A 21,542-nucleotide genomic window follows, 5' to 3' on the forward strand; every position below is an offset into this window, starting at 1 on the left:
AACCTTTCAGTGTTGTTCAACCAAAATGATCAGTTTCTATAGTTATATTTATCCTATAGAAATACAGTATTCAAAAGTTTTGGGTCAGTAATATTTTTTAAAAAAGAAATTCAACTTAAATCTCTTTTAAGAAATAAAAATGCATTTAATTGATCAGAAGGGAGAGTATAAGACATTTATGATGTTAAAGCCACACTATGCAGCTCTGATGTTTTTGTGAAACAGCGACCGGTATGACAGGTATGAAAGTGAGGCTGTGAGGGATAGACTTACCGTGTTTCCAATGGCATCCGCTGTAAAAAGCTGAATAAAGCTTTTAGATTACTTACAATTTTCCACAGCTAATATTGTCGGGAGTTTTTTGTCAACTAAAATTTCTTGGAAAGATATTTTTCCAGTGTTTCATGAGCAGAACAAAACGAAAACACATTAAATAACAATACATTTTTGCTGTACAATGATCAAATAAATGTAGCCTTAGTGAGCATACATTAAAAATTCTTACTATTGACTTACTATTGACTTATTAAATATATTATTTTAAGAGTCAGTGACGTAGGTGACTAATTATGTCATTATTATGTCAGACGTTACTAATTCTACAGTATGTAAAATAATTTGTAAAATTGATTATCATGATACTGTCTAATGGCAGTTTATTATGACGATTCAATTTCGTAGGCATGTGTTTTGAGACTTTCAATGCTGAAATCAGGTGTAGCTCTGGTAGACAAAAGCATTGTAAAAAGGGATGCAAGCCAATATAATTGTATCTATGCAAGATAAATATTACTTTCACTCATAACTCACTTTATCAAGCTTTCATGCTTTTACACTGCAGGTATTCCTTTTCAGTATTCTATTATAATTTCAGTTCTAACCATTAGTAGAAATCAATAATGTTAGTGTCAGTGTCATAATAATCGAGTTCTCATCTTTTTTCCCCAATGTCTAGACAGTTAACCAGGATCGGTCTACTAACTCTAAGTAACTTTGCAGCCACATGTCAACTAATTTGGGATTACGCACATTATGCATAATTTTACTAATTCCCGCAGATTTTGTGCTCGCGCCCAAAGTGCTCGCACATAATGCCGCCCTAAGTACTAAATTGAGTTATTTTTCGATGCTCATTGCACTTAAACATTCAACAAAATAATGTCAAAACACTTGTGTAGTTGTGGCAAGTATTCACATAAACAGTTATGTTACAGTTGAGACAAAAAACATATGTAACAGTGTAATGAATCTGTGAGTCAGGTCTTAAAGTGACATCAGCTTAATATACCTGCTGCCGAATTATGAGATAATAGTTTTTTTCCCATGGTATCAATATCAAAAAATGTGGCCATTGAAAATGCTGAGTGGCTAGTCACTTTGAAAAGCCATTTGACGGTAGCTGGTGAGCAAAAAAGTTAATGTCAAGCCCTGATTATAATCTACATTATGTGTCACACACATTAACATGTTTAACAGGTATTGCAGTGTCAACGATGTCAATTTGATTCTTCTATATAGTTATGAGCAAACATGTCTGGTCAAGTTTGTATTATCCATCCTGTTTTTTATGCACACTGTATTTCATAGTATTTCTGTAATACTTTTCACCATATATTTTATAATTAATAGTGTCTAAGTGCCTGTCCAGGAGGCAAAAATTACGGCTGAATGAATTTAAAGTTGGCAGTTTTTATGCACATTTGACAGTTTAACCTTCCTTTAAGGAAACTCTTCCTACTTTACATGCATAAAGGGGGAGAGGGCATCAAATTAAACAAGTTTTTATTGGCCCCTGAGCTTATTTAATTTTCCTTCCATTTAATTTGTTTTTCAAAACATTCCAAGCAGTGAAGATCAAACATCAGAGGAAGCTTAAACGACCTCCGCTAATCAATGAAGTTTAGGGCAGTGGCTGAGAGATGAGATTCAGGCTATTTCTGAACTGTTCTCAGGGTAAAATGTTGTTTATGCCTCAATTTAAGTTGAGTGTCAGTAGTTCAAGCCCAAGATTACAGGTTTGCATCTTGATAAAAAAAATCAAGATGCAAAAAAAAAAAAATCCTATATGATGACCTTGGTCAATCCTATTTCAACAGTTAGGCAGCATAATATTATGTATAGATTTGTTTACTGAGCATTGAACTTACGAGTGGCACAAATTCTTGGAGGTCAAATGTTTATTTGACCATCTCATCTTCAAAATCCTATTATTATATACTAAAGGAACTCTGGGGTCTTAAAATAAGGATTTATGTGACATCCTATTGGAATCTATCAAAAAAGCTGATGTCTGCACTTTTCTCGGCCAATTCCAATGCAGTTGTTACCTATTTCTATTTTATCTGATCTTTAGAAATTACTTTTTATTGTTGTTGGCTAATATATTCAGGATTTTTCAGTCATAAATAATATGTTTGACTTGTATAAACCAGTTAATAGATGCTATCACATGAAGCACATTTTCCGTCGAACAAAACATGTTTTAGAATGCTGAATGCACCAGAAGGCTCATCATATTTATCAAAAGGAAAGTTTTAAAATGATATAATTAAACAAGCTGTGGTCCTCTGCTTGGTGTGGTTGCTAACTTCAGTAAAATGTATTTTACTATTCTATCTAAAAAAGTAGGGTAGGGTATGAAGGAGATTTAGTCTATATAATTAATTGTTTATTTCTGCACATCTTGTTATTATGCACTCTAGAGAATGATGTGCTACACACATTTCTGTCCAGGGTAAGTTAATTCATTAACAAAACAGCTTGTTTATATTCAGGTCCAGAGATCATCCAAGTGAGGACCCGTGAAACTCGGCCACAGCAGGTGTGTATCTCCTTCAGCAGAAAGAGAAAATATCTACTAAATGACACAACTGAATAAACAATGAATTATTTTGTACAGCTGACAATATCAATTCAGAGACAAAAACCTAAAATATATGAAAGGGCAAAATAAAGGCCTAATTTCCTGCAAACAATCTATCAGACGTTTAAATCAAGAGAAAGGACGCAATACTACACTGTTTTGCATGTGACAGTAACAATCAATTATACACACACTCTAATAACATATCACTGATTTACACACATGCATAAGCGTCAAAAGAGAAGGAAACAAACACTTTTGTCTCTCAAAATTTAGCATACAACATAAAATTAAAACGGTACCTTGTGCCCTTTATCATCCAGGGGCTAAGAGGTAGAAATAAACCTTTTTAAAGCTATATTTCCACACACAGTTTAACACAGTTTGGAAAACTCATCTCGCTTATCTGGAAGCTCTAATCAGAATGACCATAGACAGTAAAATAAATGGACACAGTGACCCCATTGATTTCAACAGAGAAAATTGAAGCCCGTTAATAGCCAGGTGTACTGCGCAAGCTCAAACTGAGCCTGTCACGTGAGCAACCTGTATGTCTTCTAGGGTAACACTTTAAAAAAATGGTCCGTAGTTAACAAGTAGCTATGCAGGAAGTAATAGGTGCATTAACACCGAACTTAATACTATTAACTAATATGGAAGCAATATTAACTAACCATTAAGTAATAGGTAATTTAGTACAAAGGTAGTTCCTTGGTAGGTATTTGAGTATTACTAAAGAAATATATCCTCATTGAGAACTACTTGTGAACTAAGAAATAATAACCAATTAATTACTAATCACAAAAGTAACATGTCTAAAAAGTGAACAATTGTGGGGGTTTTAAATTCTTAACATGGTCATAACATTTCAGAAGCATGTGCCTCAAATGGGTTCTTTGTGGAAACCAGTTTATGAAGTTTATACATCCCCCCAAATACATTAGCTATGTTGAGATTGTGACCACTACTCTTGCCAGGATGGACGCATGTTCTCTGTTTATTTAAAACTTTAACATAAAATAATACTAATAATGACCGTTTTTAAAAAAATAAACCTTAAATAATTAGGAAGTGATGCTGACACTCTCATGATTGGATTAGTTCACTATTATGAGCTCTATTGAATGTCAGTCACATATATCTCAGACTCCAAAGACCTATAACTTTATGTTACAGTAGCTTCTCTTTAGGACATGAATATAAACATTGATGTGCACTTGTCAAAAACAATTAGCATCTTTAATGAAGAAATTGGCTGCATTTATGTTACGATAAGCCCAAAACCACATCTTCCAGATTACAGTGTTTGTTAGAATATTAGTGCCTCACAGAACCTGTACAGTATGTGTCAAATATAAAATTAAATAACTTGTATCATTTGTGAAAAACATGTTAACTCCTCAATAACTACTTAAGCGTTACCTTGTCATCCCGCAGGAACTACTAGTGAATCGATGTGGCCCATTATTTTAAAGTGAAAAACATGTTAACTCCTAACTAACTACAAGCGTTACCTTGTGTAAACATTGCGGGATAACAAGGTAACGCTTGTAGTTAGTTAGGAGTTAACATGTTTTTCAGTTTGCGGCAGGTGGATTACCCCCTTGAGAATGGCACATCACATAGAAAGCGCGCCACTGCACTTCCTTACATGGACTTCAAAAAAAAAAGCGTGTGGTAAATGACAGACGCTCTTGTAAAACAAACAAAAAAAATACAATGTCAACATTTTGTATTCAGCTAAAAACAATAATATTCAGACTGATCTCATGAAATGGCATAGCCTGGATGCCAGCCCGAACTCCGCCCACAACATTTTTTGGTCGGGAAGTTCGGTCTGGACTTGATCCATTCAGGAGTAATAGGGGATTATCACGCTTCCGGGTTTCATGGGCGGGATTTGTCAACTTTGTGCATGTCCACTTCCGACGCAGTTCGACAATGCCTGAGACGAATGCTATATATGTCACTGCTCTGTTCCACTTTGTAAATCTAACAAACAACGCCAACCCTACTTAAGTTTTCATGGATTCCCGACTGAATTGAGTATAAGGAAGAAGTGGATTAAAACTTTACAATAAAACAAGGTAGCACGTTTGTTTGCAGCCGGCACTTTAGTGAATCAGACTAATTTACCAGGGATGCCGTATAAATAAACTTAGTGTAGTCCTTCATCAGTTCACCAGTGAGATCGGTGATTCAACGGAAGTGGCAGTGCACACAGATCACAGAATCCGGAAATACTACGTATCAGCGTGATAATCCCCTATTATGATCAGTCAAAAAAAATGATCGGGCCAATCAAATTGCCAGGGCGGGCTTTATACGATGATGGACAGATGATCTGCAGGGACGTTATCAAAGAGCACTAAGTGGTTTCCCTCAAAGATGACTGCAGCTGGAGAATTGAGATGTAATAGATTCCGCTGTCGTGTCTGTTGTAAAATAAATCGACAGCGCATTAATTTTAATAGACGAACAGAAAACTGCAATCAAGGCATTTGTCGATCAGAAAGATATTTTTGCCGTCCTTCCTACATAATTCGGGAAAAGTACCATATCAGCTGGCTCCGATGGTCGCTAAGAAGATGGGACGTAATGAAAAGCCTGTGGTCGTTGTGGTTTCTCCTTTGGTCGCACTCATGGAGGACCAAGTGAAGCAACACTCCTTATTTTACATCTAATATAAGTAAGTTCTGTTGACAACTGTGAAATGCAAAGTAGTTGCCTTACTGCGTTGCTCTGATTGGTTGTAGGTCTACCGACTATCCAATTGAGTGAAGAGTTTTTTTTTTCTTTCTGGTTCGGCATACCTCATAATCAAAGCCCTATGAAGCAGTTTCAGACTCATATTCTCACTAGAATATGAGTTTGACGATGACGAAGTCAGGCTTGAAGTTGAAAAGGCGTATGTATGACACACCAATTCCATTTTTGGCGTGCTATCAACACGCATAATCGCTTTTCAGCGTGTTTATGAACGCCGTTGACTTAACGTTACATTACTGTATACATGACCTACCCCAACCCCGTCCCTAAACCTACCCGTCACTGGGGTTAATAACATTTATTGGTCATCCCCTACCATCCTAGGGAAAAAAATATCGCTACACAGATGTAGATCTACATTTTGCTTCGTTTCGCATTTAACGGCATGTACAGTACATACACGCGGAATCACTCGGACATTTAACGGCATAGACATACACGCATACACGCGGATAGCTCAAAATGCGTATAGATAACACGCCGAAAGTGGTGTGTATGTTTACGCAAAAGTCATGATGTCATGTTTGATGTCAAACAAATAAAGAGGGTTTTTTTTAGCTCAGGTTTAATAAGAGTCCCCTTTTGTGAAAACCTTTCTAAGGTATTCCATGACCACACCGCCCTCTATGGCTGGAGAGATAAAGGTGACGGCTTATTTCAGAGATGTGGAGATTTAATGGTCCACCTCTGCTTCGTAAAATCTTTCCCAGATTTGTTTCACTACTTGGGGTGGAGTTTCTCTGTCTGGACAGTAGACTTTCTCACACATTGAGATATCAGGGAATATAAATCACCCTGAGGGACAGGAACTTGCCAAAGAATTAACTGAAAAAGTAGTTATCTCACTGTTTGTGGGTGCAGGTCAGCCACAAGTTTATAGTGTGTTCACTATTCTTGTAGGGGTATTGACAGTGGTTACATATTCATTGCCTCATACATTTAAAAAAAAAACATGTGCACACAACATTAGTTCAGTTTGGCGCAATGTGATTATGGCATGTTGTAGTTAATCATTCTTCAGCTGTTTTGACACAGAGATAATAATTGATGAACTATATCACTTTCGTCTCGTGTTACTGGGCTCAGAGAAGATCAGTGCTGACTGGGCAGTGTGGATTTATGCGTTTCCATTTTTATAAAAACGTGTTTTTCTTTTTTTAGATGGCAGATGATGAACATTTCTTCTGAGCTTTCAATGGAACCACAAGGGAAGAGAAGAATACTTCGGCCTGCAGGTCCCCCGGATGGAGGCTATGGCTGGTTCATTGTGCTTTCCACCTTCCTTGTCTTTGGACTGACATTCGGTGTAATCAAGTCCTTTGGTGTGTTCTTCGTAGAAATCCAGCACTACTTTGCAACCACGGCGACTACAAGCTCATGGATCACATCCATCTCTGTGGCAACAGTACATTTTGGGGGTATGTACCAGGTTCAGTTTCAACCAGCAGGGGGCTCCCTTCCCTTACACTCTCAGTAACCTTTGCCTTTGAATTCCTAACTGCAGACATGTACTGACGGATGTTTATTTGTTTGTAAATGTCAAAATGAATATGTGGTAAAAAAAAAAAAAAAAACTCTGTCACACTTGGTCTTTTCTGTTGATCTAATGTGTGATTAAGATGCATGCCAACACACAAGCTCACTGTAATCTTTTAATTTATGTCAGAGCCACTTTCATGTTCTCCGGCACCATCAGACCTTTAAACATTGTGAGACTGAAATATATCTAAGCAGGAGACTGGAAATATGAGTTTGTGTTACCCTCCATTTCTCTGTCTCCCAGTATGATAGCTTTACATGGGCTGACAGAGCACTTGGCTAATGTCATAAGTGTGTGCTTGTTCTGTGATTCAGCCCCTGTAGGCTCTGCATTGAGCGCGTACTTCGGTCATCGGCCCGTGGTCATGGCGGGGGGTCTGCTGAGCAGCATTGGGATGGTGGCCGGGTCGTATGCCCAGGATATGCTACAGCTGTACATCACTGTGGGGTTCTTTACAGGTAAAAGCACAGCCAGCAGTGGAGCATATGGCTGTGCTCCTGCACACACACATTCACGCTTCCCCTGTTTCATCGTTGATTCACAACTTGAAAAGGTCATAAGCCAATTATAGCAGCTGTATGGGAGAGGGAAAAGCATATGATGAGACAGGAAAGTTGTTGGAGCAAAGAAAGAAAGAAGAACATTTTGTCTACGAGGCTTTAGAGTTTTAGAGTAAAAACGATGAAAATATATTTTGTTCATTATCACTATTTCTCTTTAATTTACGATTCTTTATTACTTGCTTGAGTAAGTTATTCATTTTGTTAAATTCATTAATTACCACTTTCTTTTAGTATTAACATATATTTTGGTTTGCTTTATTCTTTTTTTATTAATCAGTTAAATTCAATCTTAATTATTATTTAAATATTAGACACTGATTATGCACTATTTATAATTATATAAATGATAACTCTTTTTTTTACTGTGTTTTATTATTATTTTTTAAATCTACTGGTTTTGTCTGATTAATAAAACACTAAGGGCCAGGTAGCTTTACAGGGTGGATAATTTGTACAAATTCATGTGACCTCACTCGCACGAATTTGTACGATTTTTGCTAAATCATACATATATTACGAGTTACCCAATTCGTATGAATTCATACGAATGACCTACCCCTAACCCCGCCCCTAAACCTACCCATCACTGGGATTATGAAGTGGAAAGTTGTTTGCGTAATCTACTGATGACGTGCAAATTAAAGAACAAATGCAGTCAGATCATTTCCATAATGACCAATGTAATCAGGTAGCGTTTGGTTTAAGACGTGCTTTTTTGGGGTGGTAAATAATGGCGTAAACACCATTAAATTGATGAGTGCAAACCATAGTAAATCACCCTGCATTGATTCATTTAAATACTCTCCCATAAATTTTGTGCCTGAAAGTGAAACTCCCATAAATGTATGTAGCAGCAGCAAAAGCAGTGCAGCAGCAGAATGTATGGAAACACAGCTGGTTCAGAAGTATAGGTGAAATATCAACACAAAATGAACAGAAGTTCAGATGAGAACGAACACAGAACGAACAAAACATATTAATTGTCTAATCCAAGAGGAAGAAAGATTAGTACTACGCTCACCCAGAGAATCTAAATGACGTAACACAACACAATTTTATAGTTATCACACGCGGGACTCAAACCCACAATCTCTGGGTTAACCTTAATAATTTCGAACAATGTTTTCGAAAGTTATTAGCGTATTTGCAAAAATCCTTATATCTCTTGAAAACTAGGTTGCGCTTTGTTCAAACTTCTCATGTACCTTCAGGTCATGGTGTTGATGATCCCTACCAAATTTTGTGAAGATATGTCAAATAGTTTAAAAGATATGGCAATTATTACAGAATTCAAAATGGCGGATATGTGGTACATCCAATCTTGGCAAATTCAAGTAACCATGGATTCGGCATGACACAAGGAATCCATATATACCTTTTTTTACACATTTATGATTTTCTGACAAACTGTTCAAAAGTTATTAGCCAAAGTAGCCATTATTCATATAACTTTGGCATGGACCCTCAGAACATCGTTCTGATGAAGCTTACCGATTTTCGTTTCTGTTGATCAAAGTTTGGCCAGACTATAGTTTCTAAACATATTTTGGGTCGACCTTGTTAAGTTTGCAACATCATAACTTTTTTTTTTTTTTTTTACCAGTATGTCATGAAATTCTGTTCAGTCATTTCTGGGCAGCTCAGTCCAAAGATCATTTGAGCAAAATATTTTGACAAAATTGGACAATTCAAAATATATAAATTCTGTACTTTAAAAATAAATGTGTAATAGGCCTACTTATAACCTTGCAATACTGCTGTCCATTTAGCCAGTGACATTTAAACAATGTTTTACCCTACAAAATGAATGACTTGTCAAAGAAAAAAAAAAAGCTTGCTCTAAATGTCCTTCTCGTTTTGTCCTCTACAGGATTAGGCTACGCCCTTACCTGGACCCCTACTGTCACCATGCTGGGCTGGTACTTTGAAAAGCGACGGCCGGTGGCCAATGCTCTGGCCAGCGCAGGAGAGTGCATCCTCACTTTCATCCTGACCCCATCATTCCAGTTCATGGTGGATCAGTATTCCTGGAGGGGAGCGATGCTGATCCTGGGGGCTCTCCAGCTCAACTTGTGTTTGTGCGGAGCTCTTCTAAGACCACTCAACAGACATGTTCCTTCTAAAGAGCTGGTAGAGAATGACTGTAATGAGCTGGAACTGTTATCGCAAACTCACACAGATTTGAAAAGTTCAAAAAACAGTTCAGACTCGAAAAAATCAGATCCACTGAAGGTCAAAATCACAAGTTACATGGACTACACACTTATTGTTAACGCTCGCTTCATGGTCTACACAATGTTTGGTGTCTTTGCTGCTCTTGGCTTCTTCGCTCCAGCTCTCTTTCTGGTTCCGTATGCCCGCAGTCAAGGAGTGGAGGAGTACCAGGCAGCCGCTCTCATGTCCATCTCTGCAGTGCTGGACCTGTTAGGACGGTTGCTCTTCGGGTGGGTGGCTAATCTGCGGCTGGTAAAGACAGTCCATCAGCTGACTGTCACAGTTATTCTATTGGGCATTGTTCTGTTGCTCTGCCCTCTAGCTACCACTTTCACCCAGCTAGCGCTGTTCAGTGCGGGTTACGGACTGGTTTTCGGCGCGACCGTATCCATTCACATCACGGTACTGGCGGAAGTGGTGGGGGTGGAGAGGCTAGGGAGTGCTCTGGGTTTCTTCATGCTCATCCGCAGCAGTGGTGGCCTTCTTGGACCACCTTTGGCAGGTGAGATGTTTAAAAGTAATTTGACCAAATTACTATAATTATATATATATAGTATAGTATAATTGCTATATATATATATATATATGGACTGTCTTTTGTTAGATATATATTTGTAAGACACATCACAAAATATTTAGAACAAAAATATAATAGTATTTTTTTATATTAACTAATTAATAATATAATTTTTATATTTTGTAATTTATTTTATTATATTATATATGTGTTTTTTATTATTAGTTGATTGTGTAATTTAAATAAATCACAAATATAATGTAATATATAATTAAAATTATGTGTAATTAATTGGTATTAATAATTATTACAATCAATTATTATGGTTATACTATATTTGTGATTTATATATATTTAGTCTTCCTGTATACAGATATGGACATGGTTTTGGCAGTTGATCCCTCTAAATGGACAGATGAGGAAAAAAGTTTATTATATTATATTTGTGATAAATTTTAGATTTATTTGTTTCTTTATTTATATGTTGAGTAAGTTATTATGACATCTACCAACAAATGACTTTACTCTATAGAAGTTACTCAATAGTCTAACATTGTGCAAACACAAGATGTCCTGTTTTATTGTTTAAGAAGCACTTTATCAGTCATCCTAATGCATTCCCTTCCCTCATCATATTTCTTTGATGAGGTTTCTCATTAATGCCTGACAGGATTCAGTTTACAGTAATAGTGTGTTATCTTCTCATAAAACATCGCCTTTCAAAGAAATGCACTCGGCTATTGTGTTAATTTCATGGATTATTGGTCACTACATAAATTGCTTTCCCCCTTTCAATAGCAAGCCACTGCCCTGAAAAAAATCTTAAACCGTTCATTTGGTTTCATTGGCTGTAATTTTTTCTGTGCCCTCTGCTCAGAACACATCAGAAACGGTACTGCAACAATACATCAGCGGAACTACAAAAGTGGCCAAAGAATCAACAAACAATCTACCAGCCAAGAACAGCAATACATATAATAGCTGTAATTGATTACCAGATGATAAGCTCTGATAGGGCAGCTTCAAATAGATGGTATTGTAATGTAGAAATAATGACATTTTGCCCTTACCTAACGTTTTTCACTTCAGAATATCTGCCAAGACATGGTACAAGTTGGAAGAGTTCTCCCCCTGTACAGCCAAAAACCTCTCCTACGCTGTAGGCAGTTCAACACTAAATCATTCAGAAAAGCCTCATCTGTCCATTTAGAAGGATCAACTGCCAAAACCATGTCCATATCTGTATACTGGAAGACTAATGTACCTTATATGAATCTCTTGGGTTTTTAGCCCATTAAATAGAGCACAGACTAATGGTTGGGAGGAGAGAAACGCTTTTTTTAGGCACTACAGGTTGGAAGTGTCTGCTGCTCCATAACCAGCAGTGTAATTACACCATAAATTAGCTCTGCTGCAGTTATTCTCAGTGACTTTTAATCGGGTTGGAAAACTCCTTTACTGTGGCATTATAAAAGATGACTCAAATAATCACTGCATCACTGATTTCATAGGCGCTCTGTTCCTTGGTGCTTAATTGATTGATCGTTTAAAATAATGTACAGGGAAATGTGCATTCAGAAAGCAGGTTGGGCATAAAAGCAGGAGGTGGGATGATGAACGAACAACTGCAGGCTAATTAGGTGCTTGTGCCCAATCAACCTCCTATACCTTCGAAAACGCATACAAATGCCCTTGCAACCACCTACAACAGCCTAGAATTGGTCGAGGTGAGATTTCTATGGGCAAGTATGTGTTTTAATGGCAAACTAATAGCTTTGATTTCAGTATTAAAGGAAATCAAAACGTGATTTGACATTATTATATCACTTATCACTTACCTTTGATAAAAGGAAGCCATTAGAGATAACCTGTTTTGTATAATTTTTAATTGTTTTTGAGATTTTTTATACATATAATGTATATTATTATTTATTAAGATGTTCACATGCCGTCAAAAACAATATCTACTGAGATTTTTCGTGCATACAAATTTTAAGAATGTATTTTGGTCTGACTGCCTAAAATTACACAACTTGAAATTTGGGTTTGGTCTGAATTTCAAATATGTTCCACAGTTTCAGAAAACATTTTCATTGATCTGCCTTTTAATGGCAAAAAAGGCAAATACAGGATGCATGGATGACAGTTCTTGGTGCACTTTTTCCCCGTTATTAAAAAAGAAATCGGTAACACTTTACAAAACGGGTACACTAATAAGGATTAATTCATGCTTAACTAATGCACAGATAATACTGAATTAATGTGTAACTAATGATTATCTAAGCTATTCATTAATGATTTCCACATTAGGAACTATTTAAGAGTCTGTAAGGTTAATGTATTAGTACATACATGAATTGTTATTAATTAAATATGTAATTGTGGATTAATTCCATAATAACTCTTTTATAACTAATAGTGTTAATTAATGTTAATGTTAATAACCAGAATGAGCCAAAGCCTTGTATTTCAACTTCCAGATAATATGACAGGTGCACTAATATGCATTAATACATGAGTAAATACTTCATTGTTAGTGCAAATTCATGTGCAAATTACTACAATTACTAAATGACTAGTTAATAATGATGTGCCTCAACAAGTAAAGTCATAACAATGTGATGCCTTTGCAAATCATTAGCTAATGATTAATTAAAGCAGACAACTGGAAGTTGAAGTGCATAGCTTTGACTAATTGTGGTAATTAACACATTAATTTACACTATTAGTTAATAAAATATGTTATTAAGGAATTAATACACAATGACACATTGAATTAATACCAATTCATGTATTACTTTATCTATTAATCATATAGACCCTTTATTAGATGCTGATGCAGTAATCATTAATTAATGGTTTAGTTCTTCATGAGTTATACAGTAACTCATGATTATCTGTGCATTAGTTAAGTATGAATTAATGCATATTAGTGCACCCGTATTGTAAAGTCTTACCAAGAAATCAATAGATATTATATATCTAGGTTTTTATTATTATTTCTATTATATTTCATATTCCTTTTTTTTGTTATTTTTAAGCTTTATTTTGTGCATTCATTTACTCATACTAAGTGAAATGACAATGATATCATTGTCATATAATTGAAATAGTTTCTCCCACTGTTTCTACAGGAATCTTCATAGACAAAATGAGTGACTATGGTGCTGGTTTCCTGATGGCAGGCGTGGCTCTTCTCGTGTCTGCCTTGTTTTTGCTTGTATTACATCAGATGAACAAAAAATGGATGGAAAAGGGAAAAGATATCAATTTGGACAATGGGAAAGGATGCGAGGATCAGATTTGAAAACAAGAATTCCAACTTTGGAAGAAGTTAGTAAGAGGAGGCTCTTGTGGAATGTGCATTTTTTTTTTTTTTTTTTTTTTTGCAGTATAACGTTACTACTTTGGACACAGGATTTTGATGCATTCATGTTTCACCACACAGAGATTATGATTAGAGATGTGTAAACTGATCTGATCTGTCCATTCTATGAAGCTGTCACATTTTGTTTTTTTCATGTCATGATCCATGTCTGTCATGTGATTTCCTGTTTGTCATGTGTCTTGTCATTGGTTAATCGTCTGTTCATTGTTCACAGGTGTCCCTTGTCATTAGTCTGTGTATTTATGCCCTCATGTGTGCCATGTGTCTTGGTAAAGTTGTTTCACTGTTGTTTAAGTTCATGTCCTTGATTTTTTGTTTTTCTGTGCCATGCCATGTTTTTGTTTCATGTTCAATCTTGTTTGTTTCAAGTCTGAGTCTCTTCACGTCACGACTGCCAAGTCTGAGGGCCAGATGTACTAACACTTTTGTGCCCACTTCAGGCGAATTTCTTTTTGCACATTGCACATAAAACCATGGCGAGGTATGTACGAACGGGACGCACCGAGATGAAAGCGCAGACTGTGTGTCATGGGAACTGAAAATGGCAAATGCGCTTTTAGTGTCATTCATGGGATGGTCAAGGGGAAAGTGGTAGTGTCACACAAAGAGATGGCAGGGAAAGCGTAAATTTCACCTAATTATGTATCCTGTGCTATGTACAGAAAAACCAGTGAAAGCGTGCCTCTATTTTTCTCCGAAATTTCTCTGCCTCTTAAAAACAGGTCTAGCTTAGGAAGCGGGTTTCCTGACATATGCCTCCTGGTGAAATGGCAGCAGTAATCAGAGTAAGACGAGCTTAGACATAGGCTAATGCTAATCATGCCTCAACGTCATGCCTGCCAAGCCTGAGTCTCTTCATGTCATGTCTACTAACTAAGTCTATATCTCTTTACGTCAGGCTTGCCGAGCTCAACCTTCCTCACGTGATTAGAGATCAGAGATGTATGATTAGAGATGTGTAAACTGATCTGATCTGTCCATTCTATGAAGGCGTCACATTTTGTTTTTTTCATGTCATGATCCATGTCTGTCATGTGATTCCCTGTTTGACATGTGATCCTGCCATGTGTCTTGTCATTGGTTAATCGTCTGTTCATTGTTGCATCTGTAATTATGCCCTCATGTTTGCCATGTGTCTTTCAAAGTTTTGTTTCACTCTGACTTCTGTTGTGTAAGTTCATGTCCGTTTTTAATTCATGTTTAATTTTGTTTGTGATAAACTGCACTTGTTCTCATCTACACTTGCCTCAACTGGATCCCTTACAGAAGGAAAAGGGAACAGACCTTTCTCACCTAAGTGAAACATTCTGGGAAATCTTCTCATGTAGTTCTATAATTATGCAATTGTAAGCAATATTTCATCATATCTATTGCTCCAGTAAGTCTGGAAAATGGACACTACCTTAATGGACTAATGGAAGCTGACTCATGGTTTAGCTACTGTTAGACCGTCTAATTCAATCCAATGGCGCTATTTGATTAGAGGTAAAGGTCTCACACGTGTTCCGTCTTTTCTCATGGCAAAGGGGAAGTTATTTTCATTAGAGTTAAAGTCATTAGAGTTGCATTTATTTAAAAATTAAATGCAATACATTTTATCTTATGTATTAACTCGTTATTCCATCTGATTCCATAAATGAAAAGGTTTTTGAATGATATCTATGCATCATTAAATATACGTGAATGTTTGACTATTCCTTTTAACGCTAATGAAAAGCTAAACTATCAAGCGCAAAACACAAGTAACTTTGTGGGTGGATCTCAGCGCTGTTGCTATGTAACCAGCGGGATGTCTATGGACGCAAATCAAAAAGGGGTTGGTCTGAAGTAGCTTCATTATTCATAGGTGTGGTTAAAACAGGGTAAAACAGTATGTTAAAGTGTGTTTTGTTTTTCAAAATCTTTAAAATACCTTAATCTTGAATCTATATGGGATAAACATGAAGGCATAGACTAAAACAGAGGCACATCCTGCTGAAGAAAACCACACGATAGACATTACTGTCTAGATCTTTGCTGTTTATACAGCAACCGATCAAAGCTAAACCATCTTTACAACATATCAAAGCATTTGTTTTTCTTCACAATAATCTTTTCCTTACATCTGCACTTTGATGTGTTTTCTGTATGCTGTCTGTGTGTTTCACAGATAAGCGCCTTTCCAAATTGGATTTTTTTTTTTTTTAAATAACAGACATAAATTTCATTATGGTTGTTACCATGAATCTGAGAAAGCAAACATTATGCTCTAGACAAAATGAGCCTTCAACGACATACAAAAAACGTTCTTGACGTTTAAGTCGGTTTACATGCACAGGCTCACTGTTTGCACTTCCCCTAATATTCAAATATTTTGTTATATTTTATATTCCCTCATTACCCTTTAATTTAACACATGAGTACCTAGTAAACCAAATACATGCACACAAAGAAGGAGGCCACTCAATTGACTTAATTTTAGTTTTAATAAGTATAAGTTGTGTATAAGTTTATCAGAATCGTCAAATTAAGTAATATAGTATTTTGAATAAGCTTTTATTTTTATAATTTTAGTTTTAAATGTTTAGTTTTGTACTTTTGTTGATATTTTTTAGTTTTATTTCGGATGTTATCTAATATTTATATTTTATTTTATTTTGGCTTTATTTCAAATACCAAACAATGGTTTTTAAAGCAACAAGGAACTTTTCCTCTGCGGTCGCCCTACAGGTTGGAAGTGGAATTGTCCATTACCGCTGTCGTAAATAATTTAGCCTACCGCAGCCTACTGTCGCATGCACACGCACGCTCGCTAGGCTTGCTACGGTAGTCGGTGTGACCAGTGTTCAGTCGCAACACCGCGGCACCGCGGTTGGCATGTGAAAAAAAAAGTTTAAAGCCTTAAAAATATTGAACGCAATTACGCAGTAGTCGTTAAATCCTGCCTATTAACACTGATGTGTGTAGAGATTTGTGAGAAAATGGGACGCGTGTCAGAATGCGTCTCTGTCAGAAACGGCTGTCCGAATTCGCTCACTCGCTCACTTGAAAACCAAACTTGAGGGTGAAATCATTGAAGAGAGGATCAGCCACTGTTTTTGCTTATATTGAGGTTGTGGCATAGGCCTGTGCAAACCGGGTGAAGTGGTCAACGATAACTTAAATGTACTTATGACCCCCCCCTTGCATTTATCTAAATTAAAAAAAGTCAATAGACACTAATTCGAATGGGTGGGTCGTATTGATAGTTTTAAGGGGTGCTCTTGTCTCACGGCATGATTTTTTCTTTTTTTGATGCAGGAGCAGGTTCTCAGGACATATTTCTCAATGTCTTTCTGCATGTAGGGCCAGAAGAACCTATCCCTAGCAAGGCTTGTGGTGCGGTCAAGACTCTGATTACCCATCTCATTGTGCAGTTCCCTTAGAACAGTTTCCCTTTGAACTGAGTGGGTAATACCAGCTGTTTCCTGGGTAATGTTTTGCGAAACAGAATGTTCATCCAGCTTTAGCTTATTCCATTTTCTCAGAAGAACTTTTGATAGCGAGTTGACCGACCGCCACTGCTGAGGAGGCCAAGATCCTGTCTGTAAGTGTTTAATGATTACGTTTATGTCCTTGTCATCCTTTCGTGCTTGTCTAATTTCTTCTTTTGACAGGGGTTTGAGGAGTCCGTCATTGTCTTCCACACATACTGGTACACTCTGAAAGGCCACAGCAAGGGACATTTGGATTAAAATTGAATACATTGCTTGTACTACAACTCCTACACAGTCAGAGGAGAATTTCTCAGTGCATTCTCTCATTGTCGTTTCCAGGTCGACTGGCATCCTGTAGAGTAAGTCTGCATCTACGTTTTCCTTACCGGGATGGTAGCGGATGATAAAGTGGAAGTCTGCAAGCTCTGATACCCATCTACACCCGGTGGCATTTCAGAGCTAAAAATACCAATTTTCCTCTGTCCAGGTGGTATTTTTTTCTCTGCTGCTGTCAAAGTTCGGGAACCATAGGCAATTACTCTAAGCTTGCCCTTCTGATTCTGATATAAGTTGCTCCCAACTTTTGGTTGGATGCGTCCGTATGGAGTATGAATGGTTGGGAGAAATCTGGAAACCCTAAAACCGGCAGCTGAACCAGGCAGTCAATCAACTTCTAAAGTATCTCCTGATGGTGTTTTGTCCACTCAATCGATTTGCTTTCCTTTCCTCTGTGGTTGACCATCAGTGTTGTTTTTTAAGAGGTAGAGGGGACTGGCAATCCGGGAGAGCTGCGACAATTCTTCCCAGGTAACGTACCTCCTTCTTGAAAAGCTCACAATTTTTTGGTTTTTAACTTTACTCCATGGGATTGCAACCTTATCAGCACTCTCAGTACCGCTTCTACCTGTTTGTCAAAGGACTCAGTGAAGACCAGGATGTCATCTAAATAAGGTATTCTAATTTTATCTCTCAATCCTTCCAGGCATTCCTCCATAAACCGCCGGAATGCTGCATGCGTATTCATAAGGTTGAAAGGGATACGAATCCATTCGTGAAGGCCCCATGGTGTCATAAATCCAGTCAGATACCTGCTTGCTGGGAACATGAACCCATGGTGGTATGCTTTTCCCTGGTCCAGAAGAGAGAACCACGGATTGCTCCCCAAGCCATCTAGGATATCCTGCACACTGGTTATTGGCTGCCAATCAGGGATTGTTTTGCTGTTCATGCCCCTATAGTCAATACACAGCCTGAGACTGCCATCTTTTTTTGGATGCAGAGAATGGGCGATGAGACTTGGTCACCCATCCTTGAGCAATCGGGTTGTGTAAGTAGTCCTTCATTTCTTGGTATAATGGTTTAGAAACTGATGTGTATGTGCGGGTAACAGGGGTGCTATCATTTAAAGAAATGCTCAGTTGTAAATCTGGAACACAGCCAATATCATCATCTGACTTTGAGGCATGACTTTCCTCCCACAACATCAGCTTCAATTGTTGTTGTTGGAGCAGAGTAAAATGGCTCGCATCAAGTGGAGGGTCCCATGAATCCTGGTTGCCATTTCTACCAGTTGTTTCTGGTGGACCCTGAATGACAGAGGCTGTGGCTTTGGCGTTGGCAAGACAGACTTAAACAGCTGCAATGTTCCTAGCTCTATCCTGCCGCTGAGTGTGATGTCATGGTCTGTTCCATTCTCCACACTGATAGTAACCACTGGGCGACCATCCCTTTTTTCGGAGTGAGGAGGGTATCAAAAAGTTCAAGGCCATCACGATATGTTGAGTCCCTCTGCAGTCACCAAATTAATGAAGGTATGTACTCTATTTTTTTTTTATGCTAAGGAAAGCATTCCTGAAAGTTCTGTACAAATACGCACCAGTTGTGGCCGTGGCCTGGTGATTTTTACTCCTACAGCCAGCTAAGAAATGCTCACTGCTGCCACAGTGGTAACAATGGGTGCAAGGTGCCTCTGCTTGACGCTGCTGGCAATGGAAACATTGTCTGCTCGTGAAGGACGGGGCTTGGGATGGGAAACTGATAAGGGGACGGTTGTGGTGGCTCCATGTACTGCTGGGGATAATACTGTGATGCTGCAAAACCTGAAGGATGACTTGTATAATTGATGGACATGGGCTGCTGCTGAGGAGAAGAACACACATATACTGTAGCTGTCCATGGTGATTCTCTGGAATGTCTTCTAGTAGCTGTGTCGAGTGAAATCTGAATAATTCCCTTCCAAATCTCACAGAGACGGAGATAGTGAGTATTAGCTGTCCATGAGCTAGCAGCAGGATCAACTTTATTACTCTCTATGGGCTTCTCCCTCAACTTTATCGGACTTTATTCCTCCACGTCCGAAGCTTGCGAGCTTCTCCTCCTGTCTATATGGTATTTCTCTAATGTCAACAGAGAGTCGATTCGTTATGACGCAATAGTTAGCCTGTTTTTACAAAAATTAATTCTACAGGGCCATAACGTAAGATACAATGTAATGGAGCCTTTTATACATTGTCGTGTTTCTTCATAAATAAATAATGGACAAATGGAGTCTTTGGACGCCTCAGATGTAAAATTATTCGCTGTCAAAGTGACACCAAAATTAATGGGAGTCAATGGAATTCTAACAATGGCAGCCCCCCGCGAGGCTTACCCCCTTGACCACACTCGGACACATTTCTAACCGGCATGCCGCATATCTCGCGCTGATCACTAGTGATCGGTTCTGCACAGATTTTGCTCATCTCAAACAAGCCTAATGAAGCACATCACAGCACGCACCAAACTAAAGTGCGATGACGTCATGCCAAATTAAAATAATGAATTTAATAAATGAACATAACACTCTTCTTTTTTTTAAACAAAGCACAAATAAGCATTTAAACAATATTATAAAAATAACATTTACTAATATAATGCATTTGAAAAGATACCCTATATACATAAAATCCCATAATAAAATCCACTATATCACATCTGCAATGGCCACAGACAATTTGAGGAAGTGATGAGGGAAGTGATGTATGCCGTAAAGCAGTCGAATTTTGTAGTTCTTTTTGTGCTCTGGTTACTACTCGAAACCTGAAGTTACATATGCAAGTAAAAGCGAAACAGTCCACATCAGGCTGTGGCAGACCTGCCATTTAACCTATTGTAAGTCGATGTACCATCGCAAGGGTCTTAGAAATATATTAGGAAGGTTGAAAAACTACATAAGTGTAACTTTAATATTTTGAATTAACAAATAAAAACACTGATCTTATCATTTTATTTTTCTTTATAATATTGACATTTCACTACATTCACTGTGAGTATATATCTCAGCCCATTCTCACCCCCAAGGCGTCACCTAACTGACCATTTTGACCATGCTTCAATATTTGATGCTTTAGAAACCCTTTAGCGTTAGATGACGCCCTAGGATCGCGCGTAACCCACCCCCACCCCAGACCCAAACCTAACCGCGTCATCTAACTGATGCTTTCCTTTAGCGTAGGATCGCGTCATGTAACTGACGCTAAAGGGCACCTAAAGCATCAAATATTGAAGCATGGTCAAAGGTGACACCTTGGGGTGAGAATGCGTTGCATATCTTCAAGTAGAAATTGGCCGTTATGCTGTATATAGTTTTTGACACTTGATCCCATTAGTCAATCCCAACTAGAAGAAGAAATAATGCTGTACTGAGAGATAGGACTCTTGCTGTTTTCCTGTGACCTGAGCGATCCTTTTTTTTTTAAAACACAGTTGAGGCGATGAGTCTTTTGAAGTCTTTAATTGGAAACAGTTGATGGAGTAAAGTGGAATAACAGATCCCAGATCCGCTTCTCCAGACATATCTCCCTCCCGTAAATCCAGGCCTCTTTTCTTTGACCTTCATATAGTCCAGTTTCGGCAGCAACCCCAGAAACAGCCTTTTAGAATGAAGCATGTGTGACCTTGCTTGATGGAAACGTTCAGTGAAGCCTAAGGATGAAAACTGAATTAGACTGAATCTAATATCAAAGACAAAAGGAAAATACCTGCGAAATTGGACAGAAATTATAACAAATTGGAATTCTGCCTGTCTCTGAACAGAAAATTAAAAAGTGTCAGAATATGTGACCAACTCTTTGAAAAGTAATAGGCAAAGACTACAGACTGAGCAAACACAGACACAGGGCTGTATTTCCCCAAAGCATCATAAGCCAGTGGTTTTTAAGATCGACTTATAGGCTTACAATACTTTAATGAAAT

At 37.7% G+C, this 21,542-nt stretch overlaps 1 protein-coding gene and 1 long non-coding RNA gene across 2 annotated transcripts; both read left to right on the forward strand.

Moving 5' to 3' along the window:
* The first annotated feature begins 6,644 nt into the window (after positions 1-6,644).
* LOC120461978 (monocarboxylate transporter 13) lies at positions 6,645-16,037 on the forward strand. The gene is made up of 4 exons (XM_039650362.2): positions 6,645-7,050; positions 7,487-7,630; positions 9,606-10,451; positions 13,601-16,037. The coding sequence occupies exons 1-4, from the start codon at positions 6,801-6,803 to the stop codon at positions 13,771-13,773; spliced, it is 1,413 nt and encodes a 470-aa protein (XP_039506296.2). The 5' UTR covers positions 6,645-6,800; the 3' UTR covers positions 13,774-16,037.
* Positions 16,038-17,348: 1,311 nt separating this feature from the next.
* On the forward strand, positions 17,349-18,630 carry LOC148977417 (uncharacterized). Its single transcript, XR_016145451.1, has 3 exons — positions 17,349-17,419; positions 17,649-18,116; positions 18,292-18,630. It is a non-coding gene; the product is annotated as an uncharacterized LOC148977417 (long non-coding RNA).
* Positions 18,631-21,542: the final 2,912 nt, after the last annotated feature.

This window comes from Pimephales promelas, chromosome 10, assembly GCF_988280905.1.
Source record: "Pimephales promelas chromosome 10, fPimPro1.hap1.1, whole genome shotgun sequence".
In the NCBI taxonomy this organism is placed as follows: Eukaryota; Metazoa; Chordata; class Actinopteri; order Cypriniformes; family Leuciscidae; genus Pimephales; species Pimephales promelas.

Coding starts and splice junctions, on each gene's coding strand:
- LOC120461978 (XM_039650362.2), top strand. CDS start 6,801: ATGATGAACATTTCTTCTGAGCTTTCAATGGAACCACAAGGGAAGAGA. Junction 7,631..9,605: donor CACTGTGGGGTTCTTTACAG/GTAAAAGCACAG, acceptor TGTCCTCTACAG/GATTAGGCTACGCCCTTACC. Junction 10,452..13,600: donor TCTTGGACCACCTTTGGCAG/GTGAGATGTTTA, acceptor CTGTTTCTACAG/GAATCTTCATAGACAAAATG.